General features: G+C 39.5%; 1 protein-coding gene across 2 annotated transcripts in view; it reads left to right on the forward strand.

Moving 5' to 3' along the window:
- The window catches only part of LOC124153661, a 779,682-nt gene extending 754,201 nt beyond the window's left edge, over positions 1-25,481 (forward strand). For both annotated transcript variants that reach the window (XM_046526960.1, XM_046526961.1), the window contains 2 exons: positions 19,769-20,480; positions 21,715-25,481. In XM_046526960.1, coding sequence (XP_046382916.1) covers positions 19,803-20,480; positions 21,715-23,304 — 2,268 coding nt within the window. In that variant the 5' untranslated portion in view covers positions 19,769-19,802 and the 3' untranslated portion in view covers positions 23,305-25,481. The remainder of the gene's footprint in view (positions 1-19,768; positions 20,481-21,714) is intronic.
- The last annotated feature ends 1,027 nt before the right edge of the window (positions 25,482-26,508 follow it).

Here is a 26,508-nt window from a genome sequence, read left to right on the forward strand (position 1 = left end):
TGGGTCAAAGCTTATCATTTTAATAGTTTGTTAGTATAGTAAGTAAATATGGGTAATCAATGCGCCACTTCACCAGTATATGCCTCGCAGTGTTGAATTTTAATGAGAAAAGTACTCATTGCCGCTACAATATTATCATAAAAATTGTTTCAAATTTGTACTTAAGGGATGTTTCAGAGAAAGAATTCAGGAGGCTTTTAGTAAAATTTAAAGAATCAACGGTCAAAATACGGTAAATATAATTGAGCTGTGAGTGAGGTGCTGATAATATTTCATGTATTGTACTTTATCCCATTTGAACACTCTCACTTCCATTAGTACCTCTCCTCTTCTGTTGCTCCATCAGCCTATCAACCTAGATGATACATAACCTGCGGTGGCTCCCCTTATCTGTCCAAAGATTAAAGCCTCCACATCATCATCATCATCTTGATTTTTCCTCGTCGCTTTTTCTCTACTGGTTTTATCTTTTTGGCAGATATTAGTCCAAGATCCGTCTGCTTGTTAGCATTTCATTTTAAGCACATGTCTTCAGGAGGTAGACGTTTTCTTTTCAAAGATTGATTCTATACTAAGATAGCGATGATTAATGATAGAATTAAAGTATGCCTTGATTTATTACCAGGTTCATAGTATTCAGACCCTGTCCTATTGGTATCAATTCTATTGCTAGCCAAGCCATTGGCCCAACGAGTCATTGTGAAGCATATCTTTTTGAGAAGTCACTATCGAAGCCTTAGCATTTTGCAATATTACCTTTTGAACAGTTTTGGTGCTCATGACTGGTTTCCTCATGAATTTGCTTCTCGAAGGCAAACTTCATACTTCCGGTTCCTTCCCACGTTGAATGTGTTTTAGGAACAAAAGTTTAACTGCCGGCACTTCTGCTAGCGCCACCTACAACTACATATAACCTCAAAAGCCGCCTCAAATAGAGAGAGGTGTTAGAACACCACGACCTAATCTCTATGAGATCCCCCTATCGAAGACTTCCTTTTTTGTTTTGCTATCTTTTGAACAGTGTTGATGCTTAAAATTGACTCCTTCGTGAATTAAAGCCATATTTCACATGTTTAGAGAGTGAAAACATTGAACCCCTATAATATAAATTAATGTTCTAAATATTTTCTTTTGATTAACCCTTAGGTGCACGCGCCCGCAAGTATAGCGCCAGTGCACGCTAGCGGCTTTTTTGCCGCAATTTTACATTTTTGATTTTCCCAAGTATACATTTAAATTTGAGGGTGTTTTAACGCATTTGGGTAACTTCTAATAAATAAAAGCACTTAAAATATTTTTCCCATTCGTTAATAAACAAAAAATTATGCATTAATAATATGAGCATATTATGAGCAAATTTCTTGATAAATACTTCGGCTAATTTTTCTAAAGGAATTGCAGACGACAATCTAGACACTTTAAAGTAAAAAAAAACACACACAAAAAAGGAAATGGATATGCCAAATCGTTATACAATCATTTAAGTTTTAAAAATAACAAACTATGTAAGCAAAATTAATTTTTCAATTTTTTCATCCTTATTGGCCATCACTGCCTCTGAAATTACATTCGTGGCATTTTTTAACGCATGTGGAACGATAATTGCATATAAATAGAAAACATTCGTATATTTACCGTCTCATAATTTTTACATTTTTCACGTGTAAAGCAATGACCCGCCCTACATTGAAGTTCATGTGCAGAAGCAGATAATTCAGGAATTTTCCCAAGTCTCATTGCTAGAAAAGCCTATGTGTCTGCTGGAAGAGTACCTTTTTTTCACCCTGGACTTGAAATATTCATCTACAAGGCTAAACGTGAGAGCTTCCATGAACTCCATTCTTGGTCTTCGATGGATTTTTTTCAAAATTCTTAGCTACAAAAATCACGTGGTCGCTAAGAGTAGCCATATAAAAAAACCGGAGAAATTGTGATAGGCCACCTTCGTGTTCGTCTTGAAGGGGATTAATTTACACACGTCTGGTCCACAGAATCGACACCTCCCTTGGTTGAGTTGTAGTTCAGGATCATTTCGGGTTTTACAGTTCGTTTCGATGTCCTCTTTGCAGTGCAACGTAGAAAGAACTTCAAAAGATTTTCACATTTGTTTCGTTTAGTGCAGTATGAAACAAGAGTGCAGGTATCCTGGAAATCAAGAAATGAAGTTGCAGCCTATCGAATTTTACAGGGTAGAAACTCTCTGTGGGTTTAAGGATTTATTTCACGGTACCTAATAAAGTTAAACCATTTTATAACAAATAAATGGCTAAATCACGACTTGAATAGTAATGTTTTGCTGTTATTTTCCCATTCGAATTCATTCTATCCCAAACGCTGTTCTGCAAATCATCATGCCTGTTCCATCTGTTTTACAAGCTCTGCTTGTAAAACAGATGGAACTAGCTTCTGCTTTCCAACTTTTATTTACAGAGAGAGTGTATTTAATTCCAAATAAAGATATTATTTCTATACGAGAAGTAGTGATGTAACCTCTGATTCACGAGTACACATGAGATGTCAGTTTTCCTTCAATATAAAAGGTGGTATTCTCGACATTTTTTTCAATCACGTTCAGTCATATCGTTTTCGGCAACAATTCGAGTTCGGCTGCGGCATTCTTAAGCCTGAATCACACGATCATTTTTTTTCGTCGCGAAAGTGATCACTATCGCGATCACTGCGCAAAATGATCGTCGCCGGCAATTGTTTTTCGCGATCGCGATGAGGATTCCCATCGCTATTTTTCATCTCTCGTCCGGTCGCTTTTTCCGTTGCTAAAACCGTCACCAAAACCCCATATCAGCCAATCGGAACGCATTCCCCTATGGAGCAATTGCAGAACGACATAAATAAACAAATACGCTATATAATTTCATGATGTGGGTCCTATGACAACGAGCTGTGGTATTGAAAATGATGCGAAAAGCGACGGCGGGAGTGACCGTGTGATTCAGAAAATTGATCACAAGAGCGATTGCTTTTCGCGACGGGAAAGTGATCTCGATAGTGATCACTTTCGTGACGAACAAAAATGATCGTGTGATTCAGGCTTTAGGAAATGATGCTGGCCCTGGTGAAACACGAACAGTGTATTTAGCTTTTGTTTGGGTGTTTGCAAATTGTATCTAAGAGTTCAGCCAAAACGTTTCACCGCTTTCCGTTGATCTAGATAAATGTTGAAATTATGTGGGCGGCTAACAATATTATTATCATCGGACTGATAACTCTCGCTGGAATGTAATGCGTCTTAAAATACATTCTTCCTCCCCTTCACCTTCATGGGATAAATCAAAAAAATATTCTCCCTATCGTGGTTGACCTGCCCTTCCCTCCCATCTTCATTATCAAGCTTTTGAAGCACTCGTTAGAACTCATCAGGGTGATAAATACGTTCTCACCTTGGAATATCATACACTCTACATTAGTCACCACCGGCTCTATTTGTTCACAATTCGATAAAATCATAATACAATTTACATCCATAAGGAGGTTACGATTCCTAAATCTTGTTATAATGCCTTTCCAGCATTATGTTCTTCTCTCGCAGGAAGATATACCAAGTGCCGACTCTTCGCCTTCAAACTCCAATGCATAATATATTATGAAGAACGTGCATAACTTATTTTCTCGGTCACTAGTAAAGTGTAAATAACGCATTTTTACACCAACGTAATTCATATTTGAGTATGAAGATGAAATTTTTAAATTATGACTTGTGGTTTGAGGTTGAGATAAATTTTGCAAATAATAATAGTGAAGAAATGATAATGCAAATGCTTGCAAAAAAATACAATAAATACGAGACAACATATTAACATACTGTAGCAAAAAGGATTATGCTTCCAAGTTTCCACGGTAACGACAGATTATCAGAGGTTCCTTAGTATCGTGTGAACGCCATCTAGCGGCAAATCACCCGAAGTTATGTCGTTCTCACTTTGTAAGATTCTAACGCAATAGTTGGCCGTCAAATTGACGCAAACATATGTTCTTGGTGGAGGGAAAAGTACAGAAATAGAATAACAAAGTGTACCGCAAGTGATCCGTTCACAGTAAACGCGCTATTTCGAATTTTTTTAAAATGCGGCAAAATCCCCGCTTAGCGTGCACCTAAGGGTTAGTAGTATCGAAAAGATTGTGAATGGGCTGATCCAAATTTTATATACGAGTATAATTACAAATAAATTCTGTGTTGAAGCAAAATTCAGCGAAAGCATCGATGAAATAAAACTTCTACGCAAAAATATTATCTGATATTTAAAAGTGGTTGTAAGAAATTTGGTTAATCTTAATCGATAATTTAAAGATTTTGGCGAATTCGTGTGGCTATTTTCAGCTAACATTTTCCAATCCCATACTATAAAACTACTTCCAACCGTCAAGAGCCGATTGACTAAATGACATCGTCGTTAATATGCACGGAAATCAGCAGTAGCATGCATTAAAAAACGTTTCAATATCAATTATGGAGACATCTACACTTTAAAATGCCATTAACGAATAAAAAAATTGGGCACCATCACATTTTTGGCACAAAAATGCGAATCGCTTCCCACTCCAGTCTCAGGGAAAGGCTGTTACATTCCTATAGAGAGTTTAATTACGCTGTTATGCATTAAGGGGATGGCATTGCAATTAACGCTGTGATATGCCATCACCATCACTCCCGCTGAGGAAAAAGAAAACTTTAAATAATAAAAAAAAAATTCGTCGGATCCGTGGCCGTGAATAAAGCGGCCATACGAGGGATGACTAAGGTCCCTATGTACCAATAAAGGGGAACTGTAGGGGCGTAACACATTGAAGGATGCAAGCAAGGGAATTGCATAGGGGAGACCCACTTCTATCCAATAGCAGGATGATATTTGCTGTCACTTTAGTCGTATTTCAATCGATTTTCAAAAATGTCCGCAGCGCAGTGATGAGCGAAATGCGATCCCCTTTTTTCCAATATTTATATTTTTTATTACGATTTATTTATACTATTTTGTTTCTTATTGCGATGAATAGCATTAAAAAGAAATACTTTGATAGATGGTATCATAAATGAGTATAAATTTCGGTTGACACCCTAAATTATATCTTATTTCCCCGTGAAACTCGGATCAATTTGTCCGTCAGCGGCACTAGTGGCGACTTCTGTAAGTCCATTTAAATGCGCGGTGGGTGACAACAAGTTTAAGGGAACTTGGCGATCCCCTTCTGTAATATTCGTGGACGAGAGTATAAGAACGGGGAATAGATGGGAGATGTGGAAATAAAAGCTCTCTTAGCGCGATGCAAATTGCCACCGCTCCGCAATATACCCTCGCCAATTTCCACCATGCTCCTCCTCGTCCCAATCCTCCTCCCTGCCATTATTCCAGCCTCCCGTTCCTTTGGCGTTCCGCGTTCCGGGATTCAGACACGGGTCGGTCGGATACGGTCGGATATGGGTGTGGAACGGGGGTTGGGCTAGAATTCCGACCCTTCCACATCCATCTCTCCTTCCTTTCTAAGCCCCACCTCTCCCTCTGTCTCTCTTTTCCCAATGCCGTGGTGCCGTCAGGAAACCTTAATTTCACCCTTAGCCCTAAAAGGACTAAATTAAAAGGCATGCATCAAAATCTCCTTTGCACCTTAGTACTTCCGAGTAGGAAAGCTGAGGCGTGGAATGGTAATGTTGTTTCGAAAAGACGTGCCCTAGAGTGAGGAAAACTGTATTCAACTTTTTATCCGTAAAAACCGTCGTTGTCGCTATTAATATCCAACTTCCTTTAAAAATTCCACGTTTTTAAATTCACTGGGGTAAAGGAATATAATCATTCAATAATGAGGAGCAATTTCCAGCTAATATAAGTGCTACTTCAGTGAAAAACACACCATAGAGACTTTCAATGCTAATAATCACTCGCATTGGCTCATTAGGTATTTTTCTCAAATATTGTGGCCTCTCCGATATCGATTTGTCGTTAGTTTTTAGACACATTGAGAATTTTTTATTCGGATTTAGATTAACAATTTTTTAATTCGCGAATTGCAAAATTTATAGACATGTTGTGATAAGGTTTTCACCTATTTATTTGAGCCACTTCTTCAATTTCCATTGAAGTATTATTGCCCAAAATATGATAAATTCTTGGAATTAGCCAAAACTTTTCCTCATCTCCTTCGAAAGAAGGAACCAAGGCATTGTCATATGGTGTTCATATGGCATATGGTGTTCATATGGCATATGGTGTTCGACAGTCACACATTTACGACTTAAATTCACTAATTTGGTAACGCTGGCGTGAAAGTACTACTTGAATGCGGTAAATGTTAGCCACAGCTGTGAAACAGGAATTTTTGAAGCATTAATTTGAATCAGATGTATACGTGAAGAATTCTCTCTGAATTCTCTTCCCTGTCTTTCTTTCCAAGGCCCACCTAAAGGCACTCTCGTCCTTCGATTTTGTGAGTCTCGGGGTCTGACGGAGACTTATGCGCTGGAGGGTCCGAGGCGGTCGGAAGAGCGATGGTCGCCAAGGGGTGCGAAGGTGGAGAGATTGAGGGCGCTGGAATGGAGAGAGACTTTTCAGGAGTGTATGGGACAAGAAAGGGGTCATTTGGAGGGCCGAAGGGAGCTCGAGATTTCAGATTGCCTCTGAGATGCACTTGTCACAGCTCTCGGCGAGAAATCTACCAATCGAAACGGTCATGAATGCATCAATACCTCTTATTTGTACTCTCTGTTCGGCTTTTTAAGAGCGTCTGCTGGAAAATAACATTAAATGGTGAATGTTTTTAAGTCATTAAAAAGCGAAGTTCCTCATTATTGCGATCTACCGACCCAGTATGGAAAAAAATCATTAGTCACGATTTTCTTGCTTCAAAGAAATTTTAGCTGTCAGCCCTAATGTCAGCCCAATGTCAGCATAACTTTAGCCCTATGTGCCTAACAATAGTTACTATGCTGCTGTAAATTATGCCTTTTAACTGAAAAAAAAAACTTTTGGTGTCTACATTTTTCATCTGATAAGTTGAACACATGCATAGGTTTTCAAAAAATACGAACAAATCAGTCTCATATCTCGTTTTTTATCCGCACTTAAACTCATTCTCCCGGTGAAAGTGTTTTAATCTCATTAATCAGATCAGAGCATTAAAAGGATGACGCCTTCGAAAATGGTAGTTGCAATTCTAATATCATCAAGAAATCACATAAAAAAGCGTGATGAAATCTGTTAATGAAAAAAGCATAATTTCGTAAAATTGCTTACAAAGATGAAGTTGTAAACGCGAGATGTTGCTACAGAGAAAGTGAGAAGTTATGTGTCGATCTTTCGGTCGTACAATAAAAACCCGATAAGGTGTTTTGTAAAATACTCGTTTTTCATACCGCTCACCGACGTAGTTCGATGCAATTTTTCATGAAGATCCTTTCCTTTTTAATAGGTCTCATTTTAAATGGCCGATTTGAAGCTCTATCCTTTGAAAAACACCACAAATATTACTAAATTGATTTTAAATTTTACCCGTGCTTCAGGGAATAGAACCAAGCTAGAAGCGAGTAGAATATATTCCGACATTGAAAGAAATTCGTTGTCTTGTTAGTTGCATCGCGTTTTTGTATTGGTTGATATAAATACATTTTTATTAAAGTCAATCGGAATTCACTTTGAAAATTGTACGAGGGCCATCCAGAAAGTATGTTACGTTTTTATTTTTTAAATCGAGTTTTTATTGAAAAAAATTCAAACTTGCAGGAAATGTTTTTGATAATATGTATTATTTTTCCACATAATCTTCAGAGACCTCAATACACTTCGTATACCGAGAAATCAGCTTTGAAATTCCCTCCTCATAGAAATTTCCCGCCACCACCTTGGTCCAGTTTGTGATTGCTTCTTTCACTTCATCGTCACTTGTGAACCGTTCTCCAGCTAATCCCTCCTTCATTTTGGTGAACAGATGAAAGTCTGAAGGGGCCAAGTCGGGACTGTAAGGTGGATGGGTCAGAACATCCCAACCGAACTGATCCAAAAGTTCCGTAGTGGATCGAGCGACGTGAGGCCTTGCGTTGTCGTGAAGAAGGCACACACCAGGGGTCAGCATTCCTCTTCTCTTGTTTTGGATTTCCCGAAGAAGCTTCTTCAGAGTCCCACAATACCGGGAGGCGTTAATTGTTTCTCCTTGAGGCAAGAAATCAATCAGGAGGATCCCTTTTTGGTCCCAGAAAACAGAGGCCATGATCTTCCTGGTGGACTTGACAACTTTGAATTTTTTCGCACTTGGGGAGGTGGTGTGTTTCCACTGCATGGATTGTCTTTTGTTCTCTGGAGTATAGTGCGACACCCAGGTTTCATCTCCAGTGACTATGGACTTGAGAAAAGGATCCCCTTCCATTCTGTAGCGGCCCAAAAATTCACGAGCTGCAGCCACTCGTTGTGACTTGTGTTCGGGCGTCAGCTCTCTCGGAACCCGTCGGGCGCAAACTTTTCGAAAATCGAGTTTTTCCGAGACAAAGTCATGAATGATGGATCGTGAGATCTCAGGGAAACACTCATGGAGTTCGTCCACAGTGCAGCGGCGATCTTCGCGTACAGCACTGTCGACTTTTTCCACAAGTTCGTCCGTGACTACTGAGGGTCTGCTTCTTCCACTTTCGGCCTCAAGTGAATGTCTTCCCGCCTTAAATTCACGAACCCATCTCCTCACCATTGATTCACTCATTACACCCTCTCCATACACAGAAACAAGCTGTTGATGAATTTCAACCGATTTGAAACCACGGGCATGAAGAAATTGAATCACTCCGCGCACAACAACTCGAGACGGAACAGGCACCGAGGTGGCGGGACGCGACGTCGAGGACTCCATTTCAACGAGTTACTGTGAATCTGTTTTCAAGGCTACTGAGCCTATCTCCCTCTCATTCTATTCAGAAGATTCCCCTCTTTTGTACAATGTAGCCACATTTGTCAAAAAGTGCCTCTAGCGATCTACACACCAAAACGTAACTTACTTTCTGGATGGCCCTCGTAGTTTGCATTCGAAATCTTTCCTGGTAAAATAAACAGACGTTTCATTTTTTTTTTAAATAAAATTTAGCAGGATTTTTCGATTGACTACTTCTGTCAAAAGCTTCAAAGAATTGCCTATTTTATGAATTTATCTCTTTTTTTCTTCGAGGACTAAAAATCAAGATCATTTGATATTCAAGGAGGTATTTAACTGATTTAACCGTTCCTAGCTGGGCTTTTAAATGAGAGACGATTTTTTTTATTCGGAACCTTACCTCAATAAAATGGATTAGTGGTATAATGGTAGACTTTTAGGCCCAAGATAACGTCCTTATATAGTATTCGAAAGGGCATTGGGGTATGGTTAAAGGGGAAGATAAGGTAGAAGAAATCAAGTTATGTCCCGCTCTTGGTATTCCACAGTAGCGATCTATCGGTCTGTTTGTCCTGCTCATTTTGAATTCCGCCCCATTAGTAAATTATTTTTGCATCCTGTCCATCTTCTAATCCTGCGTGGTTTTATTCCCAGACCACATAGAGTCTGGTAATTCCGTTAATTTCAACTACAATACGTAATCGGCCATGCAAAGTCCACCTTTTAACTACGCCTAAATTCCTTCGATCGCCGTTCGTAAATGGTAGAATGTGGGCCTGAATACTGACTGAGGGCGGACTCCACTTTGCCTTCTTCGTGCAATACCTACCACGAGTCAGAGCATCAGGGAAAGTGTTAGGATTGAAAGCGGAAATATTGCGCATCGAGAGTGGATATCTTACCACGCTTACCAATTTTCTAGGTAAAGATCTTACGTGCATAATAATTGTCATGAAACTAAAAGATTTCAGCGACAAATATGGGAAAAGAAAAAAAATTAATGCCATTGTAAAAACCTCATAGGTCAATTTTTCCGAAAATAATACTTTTGGTGCATATTAAAAATAACGTTAACTACATGGATACCTTTATCACACGATAACCAGAGTAGTTTTATTTGACTACATAGAAAATTATACATACCTACGCTCACAAATCCTTATTACTCCGTCTATTTTAACCCATATCATTTCTATTCTTTACGAACCTAGTTGTTCATGTCTATTCAGTAATTTTGTTCTAATAAATTCTCTTGATAAGTAATAACAACCACTGCAAATTCTTATCTGAATTAAATCTTTGCATCCAATGCATGCGTGTGGTCCTTTCGGTTTCATGCAGTATGAATGAAATGCCAATATTTTGATTCAAAAATATTTAGCAATAATCAACATATTTTAAGAACAGCTACCTGTTTGCTTGTGATTCGTTCAAAAACGCTCGCTTAAATCGAAAGAAAAGAAATTTAGAGCTAATACTAGTTTTCAAAGTAGGTACTGACGCTTTAAAGTATGCGTAAAGGCCAATTCCTTTTCACTGGCATTCTACGTTAGTATTATGATTTGAATTAAACGTTTACTTTAATGTTTATGCTTTTCAAAAGGTATTCTAAACAGGACAACGACCATAAATTGGGTGCGCGGTTGGGGACGGGTTGGGGAGAATCTGGACTCATGAGCGAGCTGCATGGAACGGGAGAAGTCGTAGGACAAAGGTTAATTCGACCTGACGAGATTAGGCTCAAGTTGGATGAGGACAACCAGCTGCTTTCCACGCACGCGACCCTCCCCCTCTTCACTTCCCCTCCGCGGCCTCCGCTTCCCCTCGCCGGCACTCCACTCCCCTAACCCCCTCCACCCCCGGCCGCCAAAGAACGTGTCCCCTTACCTCTGAATGTCGCGACGCTGGGAGAATCAGCAAAATCCGAACTCTTGCGTCGGGGTAAGAATTTAGTTGATTTTCCCTCTCGTGCCTTACCTTTATTCATTTATTTCCTTCGTTTTTGGGAAATGAGCATTTTTCCTTCCATAAAAAAGTACATCCTTGAAAAGGTAAATGACCTTCGCCAAATTCCAAGCAGCGCTACTTGGTATTAGGTACGCATATCGCCGAGTGGATACCGCAATTTGGTAGAAATCTGATTTGATTTCCTCGGCGGCTATGCATTCAGAATGAGTAATGAGGGAATAAATATTTTTACTAAGATCTATGGAATCGAGAGAAATGGAGCAGTAAATGTCATAGTATAATTAAATGTTGCACTATGTCAATGTCAAAGGGCTGATAACGTTAATTAATGCTGGTTATTATTTAAAAAACACGCATAGGTAACTGATAACAATTCATAAGACGATGTACTAAAAAATAGGGTTTCGCGAGCTCTTCCAAAAAGTGTGAAATCATGCGGTCAGTACTAGTCCTGACAAATTTATTATTGCATTGCAGTTAAAAGAAAGGATAAAGGTAGGGCGATATTTTTAATACTCTTGATGTAATGAGCTACGGCATAATGGAGGTGGTTCGTAAATGGTAGTTATAATATTTAGACATGCATCTATAATGAGTATAAATGCAGTACGCAATGAATTTAGGTATTCTGTGGGTGCGACTTTACCAAGGCAGAGTGATAGTGCCTATCTTGCATAAAACGATGAGACAGGGGGATCAGAAATAGTTCTATGAAGCATGTAAATATCTGAACTTTACAAGAATTGATAAGGAGCAAAAGTTATCAGATATTCGACGAAAATGATGGAAGAATATCATGCTTCCGTGTATTATAGGTGAATAAATGGTTACAAGGAGTTCATGCGTAGGTTTCCGCGGCGTTGTACATGATGACTGCCCAGTTCCGGGTCCTCTAGCCTTCGACCTTAGACCTGAAGACAAAAGCAGGATGGCTTTCGAAACTGTAGTCAACAATTAAAGACAGACGCGGCTGGAGAACCTGGAACTTGGCATTCATCATGGTTACAAGGATGTTATGAAAAGAAGTTACAATGGTTGCAGAGGCAGTAAGTTTTGGTCAGGTAAATCTGATCACCGACCTACTTTTATATACTACCACACCTGCCTCCTCGATTGGTGGAATGTGTTAGGACACTTACCGTTAAAGGAAGAAAAGTGAAAGGAAAATAGATAAGTGACGGTTTAGTCCCACTTGTCACTTATTAAAGAATAATCAAAAAACTGTTCGGGTGAAAAACGACATATTTTACTCTCCGTTCGTTGAAAACCCTCTCTATTTTTATAATTTCATCCAATGGAAGGGACCTGAAGATGTTACAAGTAAACACCATCGCGTTCATTAGTTAGTGTAAACAGTTAAACCATTGAGTAATATTAGTAAACCATGGCGTAATATTAGAGAGCCATAGAGTAATTTCAAGAAAGAGTAAAACCATAGAGTATACCTTGCGGATTAACTCTCCATAGTCGGGCAAATGGATCTCCGTATAGGATGGACGATGATTGGGATGAGGCTATAGGACTGGGGCGTTATTTCTTTCTTATAGCCTTATTTCCGTCGCCAAAAAAGGTTCATATTATTAAAGAGCGGATGTGCGAGTAAGAAGAATTCTGGGACAAAAGCACAGGGGATTTTTCAGAATTTTTTCTTGTGCTCGGCAAAAATGCTACAACTTACAATTAGTCGGTTGTTATGCAGTCTAATTATTTCTCATGTAACTTTTATTTTCATGGATTGTATTTACTGATATCCATATGGTTTATTGATCGATAATGCCGCAATAGCGTATGTTACACTATTGTTATTCTTGCTACTATTCCAGGATCAACATCCATTTATCCCGCTTTTAAAGGTAGAGTAATCCAAGTACTTTATGGATGTAACGCCGGGAACCAGATTAATTGTTATAATTCTTCAATTATAAATCATTCGAATGTATGGGTAGCAATACAATTTTGATCTCAGAACTTTTCTACCACTGTTTCCAAAATATTCTATCGTAAACACTAAAATAATGAATCTCATAATTATCTTTTACTTTATTATGCATTATATTTTAATGTAAAATTTAAGTATTATTTCTGTAGAGAAAAAATATCAACTTGCAAAGAATTATAAATAAGCGAAAATACACGAACTTTACCTGCACTATACCCTCTTGTACCATGAAATGTATGTTCTCAATTGATTGCCCGCGAGAACATGGTTCTTGTAAACCAAATTTAATCCGTCCTGAAATCTGTCGCATTCTATGGAATATATGTCTCCACTTATTTAAAAAATACAAAACTTAATGCTTAGTTTTAACTATTCTTTTTTAAGCCGTTGGAATACATGGAAAGCGATACAGATTTCATATAATAACTCCTTCACCATTATTTCCAAATTATTAAACGCAAATATTTTTAGAAAATAATGTTAAAATAATCTTTTATTTAACTATGCTCTATATTTTCTTGCATAATTTACGTAGTATTTCATGGCGCGTCAAATATATCAACTCCCGGAGCATTATGAGGGAGATAGGACGACGCATGAACACAAGAAATTTACCTCTCATATGCAGCCTTTCATCACGAAAGGTATGGTCTCAATTGATTACCCGCGAGAATATGATTCTTGTACACCAAATTCAATCCGTCCTGAAATTCGCCGTATTCTAAGGAATTAATGTATCGTCGCGCATTTAAAAAAAATGAAACGTAAACACCTGGCACAGTGGGAAAAAATGAAGCATGTATTCCATCAAAGTACATACCCGAATTATTAGCGTTTGTGCGAGAGGGAATTTCTCACCCATTGATTGTGATTCTTCCCGTCATCCCGATTGAAGTCGGCTTCATGTTTCCCCTCATGTTCTTGACGGCGAGTGATTGCACACCGCACCACAACCACTCTGCTCCCGCACTGACGACTTTCGAAATTCTCGCCGCGTCCGCATCGAGTCATAGAGGAACCGGGAGGAGGGGGGGTTCAGGGCAAAAATACACCATGGGGAGAAGACGTCGTGTGCGTGTAATTCAACGACTCCCGAGGAGGCAAGAGTGGAATCGAATTAGCGCATTGTGGGCCGAGACCCGTGGTGGTTAGGCTGCATCTGCTGCCTCCATCAATTGGAGAGGAAAAAGGGAAGTGGAAGGTTTAAGAAATTGAAAATGAGGAGAAGTCTTCCTTCGGCTTCAAGCCTTAAGGGGCCTCCCTTCATCGTCGCAAAGCGTCGCTGCAGACTATCAGTGTTTTTCCATTCTATTCTTTATCCATGGCCATGGAGCACTTAAATTCACCAGTATATATTCAAAGTTACGGATACATTTCTTTACTCATCAATGGGGTATTGTTCATTTCAGCGTTGACAACTAGATAACATGGACTTAAAGTTAACCTTTTACCCTATTTTGAAACATGTATTAGGGTACAGAGTATAGTACATAGAGTACAGTACTTTAGCAGTAAAATTTTAACTGTCCACTCGAAAAAAGGATAAATTTGCTCGGCTATCACGGAGAAATGTTTATTTTAGCGTTGACAATCAGAAAAATTTGACTTAAAGTTAACCTTTTTTCCTGTTTAGCAACATGCTATCATGCAGTTACGGCACTTAACATGATGTTACTACGCTATGGATATATATATATTGGCCATTTATTAACTTAACGTATGAAAATTAGGCATTGTTTCATCCAATAGTCAAAACTATAATTTTGCAATTGCGTATGGATATCTTGAGATTTTTAGCTGATGTCTACTCGGCCTTATCGACCGAAGTCAAAATATGAGTAATTTTATTCTGCAATTTACGTTCAGATAACAGATGCATTGTTGCGTAGAACTTCATATAAAAGTGGAACGCCAATCGCTGCTGTAACTTTTTGAGAGTTATACTCTCTACCGAGGTACTTCTCTTGAGAAGAAAGGAGAGGGAAGCAGAGAGGAAAAGAATGGTCGGAAGATCCCTTGAAGATGACTCTCTGCCGAGAAGTGGAAAAGACAGGAAGAATAAGGAGTGTGGGTTCTGGAGAGATAGTAGTGGTGCTGGTTTTCCGACGAGGAGAGGGACGAAGGAAGTATTCGGAATGGTGGGATGGGACGGAGGAGTCTTGAATGAGGACTCGAGGATGGAGAAGAGAAAGGGAATTTTTTTTGCTCCTCTCTCCGGTTGAGTGGAAGTGAAGACGGTGGTGCTCTGGGAGGAAAGGTAAAGATGAAGGGAAAGGACAAAGCGTTGGGGAGGAGGAGTGAGGAAGGAAGGAAGTAAGGGAAATGGAAAATGCTTTAATTGCCGGGGCGGGTGGAAAAAAAATCGCTCGGTTGATGGTTAGAGCAAGCATTTTTCCGAGCTGCGAAAATGGTCCTCTTTCCGATTAAATATGAAATCTAGAGCGCACGGTTGATTCTGTTAAACGGTGGCGGATAATTTATTTACCTTAATTTATGAAGGTTGCTGGGCATTTTGTATAGGTATCAAGTTTTTCAGAGGAAATTTCACGCATTTAAACATTCTTACATGTTTCAGCTGCATTTACCACTCATCGCCTTTTTCATAACTCATATTTAATTATATTATCTATATTACTCTAGCAAATGAAACGGAAAATTTCATTTTATTAGCATCTTTTTTGCGTGCATTCATATTAAATAACTTTGCAGCGCGGTTCATCATCTGAAAATAAAATCGGCATTTTTATGATTTCGATTCGAATTGCAATATTTAAAGTAACGGTGGCGTTGCCGCAGAAAATCGAGGAGTTAAAATATTCAACTGGTGTTAAATATTTAACTAAAATATAAATATACCTTGCATTTCCGCAAAAGCAATTCAGAGGAAGTGGATGTAGGAATAATCTGGAGCATTGTAGGTTGCATGCTGCATTATGTGGGGGTTTGTTTATGCATAGAATTGAAGATAAGCGTACTTGGAAAAAATGATCTTCAATTTAGGCTTCAAGGAAAAACATTCGTGCCTGATACAAAATACTCTGATAAAAGAAATTAATAGGCAATATATATTCAATATACAATGAAGTAGGTTAAGATGGCTTAATCGAGATGAAATTATTGTAACCCGTGGAGTGAAAGGCTCCAGGAAATTAAGCTTAATTATGAAAATATGAAAATACGCAACCGTGAAATACGAACTTAACGTGGTAAAAGAAAATAGTAAATGCACTCGGATAAAAGCCTTTGCCTCATTGCATAAGCAACGAATTCGAAGGAAAACTTGGCATAAAATCGATTCTTCAAGAGCTTTGATGTCAAACGAGCGTAATATAGTACATAAAACAATACGAATATACTATGTAGGGGTGTATGGCACAGTAAACCACTCAGTATGGCACCTAATCTGAGTCAATCGGAGAATAGGCCTTAGAACTAAGAAAACGCGCATGATTGGATAGAACTCAAGCCTTCAACGCACTACATTACTGGATGAGATTAAATTTTGCTTCAATCAAACTCCTCCCCTGACCCAGTGCTGCGGCTCCACTATCGTTCCCACGAATTAAGGGAATCAAACGAAGCGCGCACTGAAGATATGTAATTGCCTTCCCTCCTACCGCTCACGATACTTCTGAAAAGAGCGTGCTATACGCGATGCGGCGGAGTGGTTAATTGGTGTGAAGTGGTTTTGTGCACCGTAAGGATGGGGTGTTTAAGCACGGGTGAGGAGTGTGTCGCTGGAGCATGAGAGAGGCGAGGCCGAGGGAAGCAGCGAGGTGTGGGAGAGATTCTGGGGAAAGATGGAAAGGGTTAAAAGGGATCCTGCTAGAAGGGGTGAGAGCGATGGGGTTGGGGGAAGAAAGGGGTAGGAATGTGCAGGGGGTGGGGGACCTTAATTGAGTGGGGAGTGGCGGAACGGAAGGAGTATTCCTCTCCCCGGAGGCGGATTCTGAGGAAGGAGGGCGTGGGAAGAGGGGAGGGTTAAAGCCATAAGGGAAGATGGAGAAGAATAAGGCTCGATATTTCTTATCCCGCGCGACGTGCCCAACCCTTACACGACTGTCCTGTTCGGGGCTTCTTCTTCATCTCGCTCAGTCCGTCTCTTCCTCTCTTTCTCTTCTTCACATGCAAATGTACTGTGTAATCCGAGGTGTTTCAGGGTTTATACCTGGTGATACTGTAAGATCTCCATGAGAATAAACTATGAATGATGAACTTCCACACAATTCTATTTAAATACCAGTACCTTGTTAATGACTCTACGTGTCGAAATCGGGTCGGAATTTAAATAAAATGGTGTGGAAATTTACCATTCATAGTTTATTCTCATGGAGATCAAACATTTCCACAAGGTATCGCCGGGCGCTGTTAATTATACTAGAGGTAGAATATTCAGTGCAAAGTTTAGATACAAGAGAGTTTTAGTTAAATGAGAAATTGCAATATTTCCGCAGGATATACTCGGACACATTGTAAATAAATCCTGTGGAAAGAATTCAATAAATCATTTAACTGATATCAGGAACCTTCACCACATAGTGCCACATATCATGCAAGATATTATAAGAGACTTTTTCGAAGCTTAATTTCTCTAGTTAACTTAACTTCCATGCTTAATTTTTAAGACTGTAAAATTAAGCATGGAAGATTGGTACCATTTATTCCGTACTACCACCTACTCTATCTCATGTCATATGCTAGGTTCATTTATAAGAGTTTCTTCCCACGGACTAAATGGTTACTACAGACCAAAATTTTATTTGGTTTAATAATTTAAAAAAAATCACATCATTTTACTGGTTTCACCTGTTATCGACAGATCGTGTCTAAACGCGATTGATACAATTAAATAAAATAATTGTATTCATTTCTCTAAACACTTTATTAGCAATTCACTTCATATTTCGTGAATCTGTCTCTCGATCGTGGCTATATTTGGTAACATTCGTTACGAAATTTCATAATTATTGCAATTTTGAAGATAATTCACACTATTTACAACCTTGGTGGTAATTCCGTTAGCAAAATAATGATTTGCAAACCCTCTCCATCCCTAGTGAGCGTACCAATGAGGTGTGTGCGGTAAAAAAAAAAGGCCGAGGAAGGTTTAAGAATAGAGGCAGTTTTCAATGCGGAATTGTTTGCACCTCTTCGCACCGGTGCAGTAGTAAACTCGGCATTATACCATGATACGTGTGTACCTACCTCGCACCCGTATAATCTTTCTGCTTCGGCTCCTTGGGGGCTCCCTATTTATTCCGAGCCGTCTTCGCCACAGAAAGGATTGGGTGTCCCTCCGCACCCAATACTTTCTGCATGCCATTCCGCTCCTTTATTTATTTCTCCCCTTCATCTCCCGAGGCGAGTTCTGCGATGTCTCCACCGTGGATTATTTTTTTATTCTTCCATCTCACCTGGCGACTTTGGAGCGAACCGGGACCCGGAGTCGCGCGCCTGTCCACATCTTCTTCTTAGTTACCCGCTCGAGAGGATGGGGTAACGCAGATATAGAAAGAGAAAAACAGCAGTCGGTGGAAGTGTTGGAGAAGTTAGCGAAAAGAGAAGGGAGAGGGGAGGTAGAGGAGCAGAGAGTGTCCTGAGACGAAAAAAGGAGTGGAGAAGAAAGAGAGCGAAAAAAGACACTAATCTTGAGTTTCATAATTTGAATATAAATTATGAAATTTTTCACCCCCCAAGGATGGATACGCTTCCAGCTCGTTGCGGTGTAAAAAGTGGCGCGGATGAAATTAAGAGTGTTTTTCTAAATAATTCTCAAAAGGACGCTCATCTAGAAGAGACAGTTTCGTATAACACGACTCAATTACACTGCCTTTACAAAGAATTTAAAGGCGGAAATCTGATATTTGCCCCGCCACTTTATTATATATCTCTGAATAACATAGTTTACGTAGAGTTAATAGTAAAAGTATAAATTAGAAATGGTCATGTATAATTGATTGGAAATCATTTATTTTTCTCGCAAAGCGTAAGCATCGTATAACATACCCATGTTGAAGTTCAAATTCTCTAAACTACATGCCACAACTGTATTTTCGAATTTAACCCCTATTTGTCACGATTTTTGTTGATTTGTCACTCATGCCAATGTTCAATTAACTTTCAAATAATGCTAATTCAAGCGTGACAAAATATGTAGAAGGGTATCGGTGACGATAAAAATGCTGCATATGTAGAATATGCAGTATAATAAAAATGACTCCAAGTATACCAAGCATCAAGGGTATTTTAAACACACAATTTTTAGCCAATCGGCCGAATATGTTTATGCTTTGCTGTACACGTTAACTTAAAACTAGGCAACAGGCAGTGGAGTAATATCAATTTTCACCGATTATTTGAAGCATCAGTAGATTAGCTAGTTTGGTTTCCAATCAGCCAGTATATCAGCGGTGGAAGTTAATTAAATTTCATGAAGGTATTTCTCTAAATATCGTGTCGTGTATCACATCGTGTATTGTGTAACACATCGTGTTATATATCGTTCTTTTAATTAATAATTTACTTTATGACCACCATATTTTGAACTGATTGGCATAATTGTTTAACACGTTACGTAGGGTAAGAAGTATTTTTCCGGATCGCAAATTAAGTTCTGTCTGATCCTTTCCCTAATGCTTAAATATCAACTATTCAGAGCGCCAAAACGTCCTTAGTATATCAGTAGAAGTTTATACTGAAGTCTGAAGCATGCATCAAAATTTGTGCACTCTAGTTTACACCCAATACAACAGCAAGTTGTGAACTCATGGAAATTAAAATCTCACTGGTAATAGAATATGTTAGACTAAAAAAAAACTATCAACCGAAAACGAACCTTTTACTATTCAATTAGTGATGACTTGAAAGGGTGAAATATTCAGCCATTTAAATAAACTTTGCTAAAATATTTACAAAATTTTGATGCATACAATGTTAAGGAACAACAAGCAGATCTCATTTCAATGAATTTAATCGCAGAAATATTTTCCCTTAACTCGACAGATCTCATGAGGAGGAGTGAGAAGAAACAAGAGACATGCGGCTCCCGGCGAGTAAGCGACCCCGCAGGGTGCGAGCATCAGCGCAGCAGTCTCTATCATGCACCGACGCCGACTCCCCGCCTTTCCCGCCGCACCCACCGCACCCCTCGGTTCTCCTCCGTTGCGACGGCGCCGAGGAATCAGGCATCCCCACTAGTAGGGCGATGAGGAGTGAACGACAGCACCCCAACGGCTTTTCTCCTGCCAGCCAGCGACACCACTGGCCCTGCGACTCTTCCCGAACGGCGGCAGCAGGAGCGGACGAAACTTTAGGGGGCACTTCCACCGCGCAGCGGCTTTCCCCGAGGTTCGACGCCGGCGTCTCTCCCGAGGGATTCCGCGGAAGCCCTGACGATCCTGATGCATCTCCTACCACCACGGAGAGGGATAAATACCAGCGTTCCTCGTGTAGCTGCTCGCCCTGGGACTCCGCGAGTTCGAGCTCGAAAGATTCCCGCCATTCCGGCGAGGTTCACTCGTGGGCTTCGACGGTGTCCCGGCGGTGGCAGCACGGTCGCATCACCGCCTTCCTGGTCCTCCTGTTCGCCGCGTCATCCACGTGGCGCCACTGTGCCGCTCTGTGCCCGCCGCGCTGTCAATGCGACGACCTGGCTCTCTCTGCTATGTGCACCGACGCGGCCCTCGAAGTCATCCCCATTCAGCTAAACCCAGAGGTATGTGGTTAGATGCGACGAAGTGGTGGATCCTGCGATTCTTAATCATATCCTCGGGCAGTTTCCCATAGTAAATTGCTGCAACAGGTCATAATCAATGTTGCTCTCAAAAAGTTAGCCAAATTAATGGGGAAAATAATTAAATAATAAATCCTGTAGGCTTAATTTAAAAAGAAATATCTTTAAGTATGAATTTATTAGACGATTTAGAGAAGTTTTAAATAGTGGCTCCTCGCTTAGTAATTCTATTTTCAAACTCAAATGAATAGTTTTTCAAGGAGGATGTAGCTTATATTTTAAGAACATCATAATCTTAATTTATTTTTGACATCGGTTTAAATTTTGCTTTCAAAATAATTTCTTTTAATGATTTTTCCCTTAAATTACATTAATAGCAGTGCATTTCAAAACACTTGTCGGTAGTAAAAAGAAAACTTTTTAATAGGAATATATTAAGCGTCTTTCGTGACAAGAAATCCGAATGAGAATTATTAATGGACATCTTGAATTTGAATTTTAAAGAATTTTTGGTAATTTTTATTTTTTCTGCGTATAAAAATCTTCAAATGTATTTAGAGTATCTAAGTATGAGTATTTTTCCTTTGAGGGTTTATGGCTTGATGAGGGTTTTGTGCAAAGGGTAACATTGAAATTAGGTAGTTAAAAAAAAATTATCTGAATGCAAAGAAAGCCATGCGCAAACTCTTGTCAGCTCCGACAATAGAATGCGGCTCATGGCAACCCCATCAAATTTTAGTTTTAGTACTACTCTTTGATTACTGCTAAATAATGGTATTGCCACAGACAGAACTTCTGTTATGGTCACTAACTTGTATCAGATCTTTAATTACCAGCAAAAATCAACCTGGAGCCAATGGTATTTACTCCTTAGCCTCTCTAAGGATGCATAATTAAACGAGGGGCTTGTATTTCTCGTTACTAATGCAGCCTAACGAATACTTTAAGGTTATTCTTATTTTACTCCAAATTATGTATATATTTATTCGTTGTTTGTGTCCTTATGAGGAAAATAATATATTTATATTTCAAATCAAATAATGTGCTTAAAATGACATTCCTTACCTTGGGTTTGAGCAATTTAAGTTATTTAAAGATCAATCAATTACTTTTATATAATAAGTACTCTTCCGGTCATTGTCAGGATTGTTTATAAATTACTAGATAAAGCATACCCTAATGATGTTAAATGACACAAATTATTTTCTTTCTACAGGTGGAGAGCATCAGTCTACATGGGAATCGTATTTCTGCCGTTGACCAATCATTAGGATTCTACGCCCGCCTTCGACACTTAGATCTTTCTTCCAACCGTCTCCGCACCCTGGGAGAGAAAAACTTTCAGCTTCAGGGTTCCTTGGCCGCCCTCAACGTGAGCGGAAACCACATTGGAGCCGTCTCGAGACATGCTTTTGCCGGAATCGGCCTTTCGGAATCACTTAGAGTGATAGATATCGCTAGAAACAGGCTGGGGACCTTTCCTCTAGCCTGTGTGGCGGGATTGAAGTCGTTAGAAGAGCTCCATTTGAGCCACAATCAACTGACTTCCGTCGGAGATGGAGACAGTGGCGGTGAGATCCACCTTCACAAGCTTCAAGTATTGGACCTGACGGGGAACCGTTTGCAAGAGGTCCCCTCTCGATTCCTGTCACACCTCACCGGTCTAAGGGTTCTTCTGTTGGCCAGGAACGAACTCTCCGGTCTTCCTGACGGTTCTCTTCCCACCCCAGGGCTTCATTCACTTTCATTTGCTGGGAACGTGAATTTAGGCTCAAGTGGCATAGAGGACGCTGCCTTATCTTCCGCATCCGCGACGCTGACGTATCTGGACCTCAGCGACTGCGGCCTCACGTCTGTACCAGTGAAGGCCCTTTCAGCTCTTGCCCCAGCTCTCACCGATCTGGACCTGAGCGGAAACCCTATCGGAGAATTCCCTGAAGGGTCTTTCTCACCACTACGTTCCCTCAAAAGGGTTCACCTCTCCCGGTTGTCTCTCCTTTCCACTGTACATCCTGCCACTTTTGCTTCCTTGCCCACTTCGTCTTCCTTGTCTTCCTCACCTCAGGCCGTGACGGCCATGTGCCCACCTCAGCTCGAGCACATCTCGATGGAGTGGAACCCGGGTCTCCAGAGGCTGCCTGATGGGTTGTTCGCCTCCTGCACCAGGTTGACCACCTTGGCCCTGAGAGGGGCCGCTCTGGAGGGACTCGACGCTACCGTACTACCCGCACCACCGGTCAGACTTAGGAGTTTGTCTCTGGCGGGGAACCCACTGCGGTGCAACTGTTCCCTGATGTGGCTCTCGGCCCTTGCGAACGCTACAGTTGGTTCACAGCCTTTCTTGGACGGAGCGAGGTGTGCCGAGCCTCCCAGACTGGCCGGGAGGCTCTTATCCAGGCTTCCAGAGGCGGAACTGAGGTGCGAGCCGAGCTGGGAGACGGTTCTGGCCATCGCGATGGCATCCGTGACTTTCCTCCTCTTGGTGGCCTTCGCTATTCTGTTCGGCAGGCGGTGCGCAAGGCACCACAAGTGCTGCGGCTCCCTGGAAACTCCCACCCCCACACCAACTGCACCACCGCCCCCACCACCGCGGAGACATTTCCCCCCGTTCAACCCTTCGCAGCACCAGAACGGCTCCTCGCATCGGAAGGACATGGAGTTCGGTGTCTGGGGAGGCAAGGGCCCGTTGGGTGGCGGGAGGGACGACAACATAGCCGCCAACGAGTACACGGACTTGATAGGGGTGGGTGTTGGGCGAATGGTGATCCCGGCTGGTTACAGGGGTCCGACGGGGGTGTATGTCTGAGATGGCGAGAGGCTGCCCAGGATCAGGGATCACGCGTTTGCAGTGTGACGCCCGAGATCTTGGGGGCCTCGTACGACCGTAATGTAGAGAACTTTGGACGCTCAAGTGAAGCGATGATAAACCAGTGAAAGCAAATGTGGGTGAAAAAATATGAAAACTATTAACAAGAGTGCAGTGTGGTCCCTAATGCAGGGATTTCTAAAATTAATTCGTCGTCGTGCTGCTGAGCACCAGTGAATAAATCAAGTGAAATAATCAGCGTGATGACTACCTTGACTTCACAAATTCGTGCTCTCCGTTAGAGGGGCTCATCACGAGGCGGAAATAAAACAATCAGTAACTCATTTCAAAAACCTTTCGTATTCCCTTTCACATGGCACTAATATCCCTTGAATGGCCATGTATACTATGCGTGAGGAAACTCGGCATAGGGTTCGTTCACATCGTGGGGAATATGGTGTTTTCTAAATCCCGTGTCAGCTACCATTACCAGGTTAATCTGATTACCATCTAGAAAAAAATAACGATGTGTCAATTGTGTGGTTTTTATATTCTTTTTAAAACTAAACAGCGATAAACATAGCTAGATTTCACTTTTCTCTCTATAAAATATTTTTAGCATCTGCTAGCAACCTCTAGTTGAAGATGGGAGACCTGGCTTTGTTTCATATTCTGTATTTATTCATAGTTATTACTAATCCTTGATGAGTATCTGGATTTTTTTATTTTCATGTTTACAATGATTTTACTCAATCGATCTACCACCATTTTTCATAACGAATGCGTCTTTAATTTGTGTTATTCCAACTTACAACTTAAAGTCAAGGCTATGTTTTTCGTCATTGAATTTGAATTTTATTTTTAACATAAATGCGTATCAAGCCGGTGAGATTTTTTTCATTTGAAATCAAGGGATAATAGAATGATAATTGGTATGCAAAATTGCTTGAATGCTTCGAGATACATTATTACCTTACAACCTCATTATCTTCTATTAACGGAGTATCAAAATTTTTAAAGTCTCTGTAACGTGTACTCTACATGAAACGAATGATAATAACTAATATTGATGTGTTGTATGTCATGAAATATACTAATGATATCTAACATTTTTTAATATTTTACAGTCCGCGACTTTGCACTAACAGTTTCCAAAATTTCAAATAACTAAACCCAAAATAACAAAGGAATGAAATAATGTGATATTACTTGCATTGGTAAGACTGCTTCCGAAATTTTTGGTGCGATCCTTGTTTACGATCTTTAATTACTTATGAGATGCTATTGAAAAATGAAGTACTGTTTGACCCAAGAATCATGAAAGACGTTCCTCTGATTTTTGTAGACGTGCTCAGCGGAGGATACCGCTTATTGTGCCTAACAGTGTTCAAAAAACATTCTCTTTCCCCAATCCGAGAAGATGAATATGTGCAATGGGAAAGAATGTGAGTAAAATGAAACAATAATGCTGATTCTATGAGGTAAAGTTTCAATGGAATGAGTGATTGTGAACTGTATTGGAAGAAAAATGAAAGGTTTTTGCGTTTCAGGCTTGCATGAGTATACATGCGAGAACATATACAATCCATTTCAGCCAGGCAGCACTAAAACGTCCATTTCTTTTATGAAGTCATAATAGAATACTCTTGGAGTTGAATGTTTTGTGCCATTCAAATTAATATGTTGGTATAAAAAGTGAGTATGATTTTTTTAAATCGCTATTTCATGTTTTCTCCAATCGGCAAATGATTAGTGTAACTGACCTCATACAAGCAATGTTGTCTAACTAATTGAAAACTCAATATATATATATGCCAAGGTATATTGCATCAAATCAATCGTGAGGAGGTGAAAATTTGAAAACGCAAATTAATATCTTAAGTAATTGGGAGACTGATCTAAAACAATTTTGCTAATTGCTATGAAAATGAGTGTATGCAAATTTAAAAAAAATGTGAATTGAACTGCAATACTACCATAAAAGACTAAAATTAGCTATCTTTAATCAATTGTAAATATTAAACCGGTGAAAGGGTGTAGAATATTTGTATTGTAAATTAATGAAAAAATCATTTGGTTCGCGTCTTCCGTTTTCACATGTGCAATCGCCAAAAAGAAGGCAATATCGATGACCAATTTCTTTGATTAAAAAGTAAATAAAGACTTTCTCTAATGAATAGTGACATCAAATTGCTTATAACCTTTACCATGGGTATTTTTTTCAGTTCCAAAATATGCATGACAGCAATAAAAACGCTTCCCCGCGCTTCAGCAGTGAAAAATGGGCTTCAAGTTGTCAAATATTGGTACTTTAATGTTTTATGAGAACTAGTTTGTAGAGCCGAGAAATTTCAAGAAAAAATTACATTTTTTCTGTTATTATTAAATTATATCCAAGGTTCGGAGGAGTTGCACAATATAAATGTACGATTAATTAATTATGGTCAAGATAGACTTTTTGTGATAGGAGCTTTATGCTTTGACTATAATTAACAATTAACATGAACAATTCCTTAAATGTTCCAATTTTTTTAAAGTTAAATATTGCAATATAATTTGAAATAATTTTACTTTTGAAACAAGAAATTGTTAAACTGGATAGTTCTAAATGAGTAAGAAAACGCAATTCATGTGAATCACTTAGAATACTCTTGGAGTTGAATTTTTTATGCCATTCGAATTTATGCGTTGGTATGAAAAGTGAGTATGATTTTTTAAATCGCTATTTCATGTTTTCTACATTCGGCTCCATGTAACAAAGCCTGGCCTGGTACAAGTAATGTCGTCTAATTAATTGAAAACTCAATAGGTATATACATATATTTTCCAAGGAAATATGTACATTAAGCCGAAGTATGAAAATTCTGTGCCAAATATTTTTGAGAGAACTTAGAGCTGCCGTAAAAATCATAAACACAATAATCCAAGAAAATTTGTGAATCAACATTTTAATAAATAAAAATCACCCTATGTAATAATTGAAGGTTTAACTCGATGTGAATAAGGTAAAATTCTTTGCCAACTCACAATGTTTGTTTTTATAGTATAAGGAAGTAAAAATTTGCCACGCGGCGGATACAACCACATGTAATTTATCGTTTAAGTTTACGTTAAAATAAAATGTTTTAATGAGGACATTAATTTCAGATTAACGTATTTTGAAACCAATTAAGCAGTCAATGACACTGTACCTCGCTCTCAAAT

The sequence above is a fragment of the Ischnura elegans genome, chromosome 2 (assembly GCF_921293095.1).
Source record: "Ischnura elegans chromosome 2, ioIscEleg1.1, whole genome shotgun sequence".
NCBI lineage: Eukaryota > Metazoa > Arthropoda > Insecta > Odonata > Coenagrionidae > Ischnura > Ischnura elegans.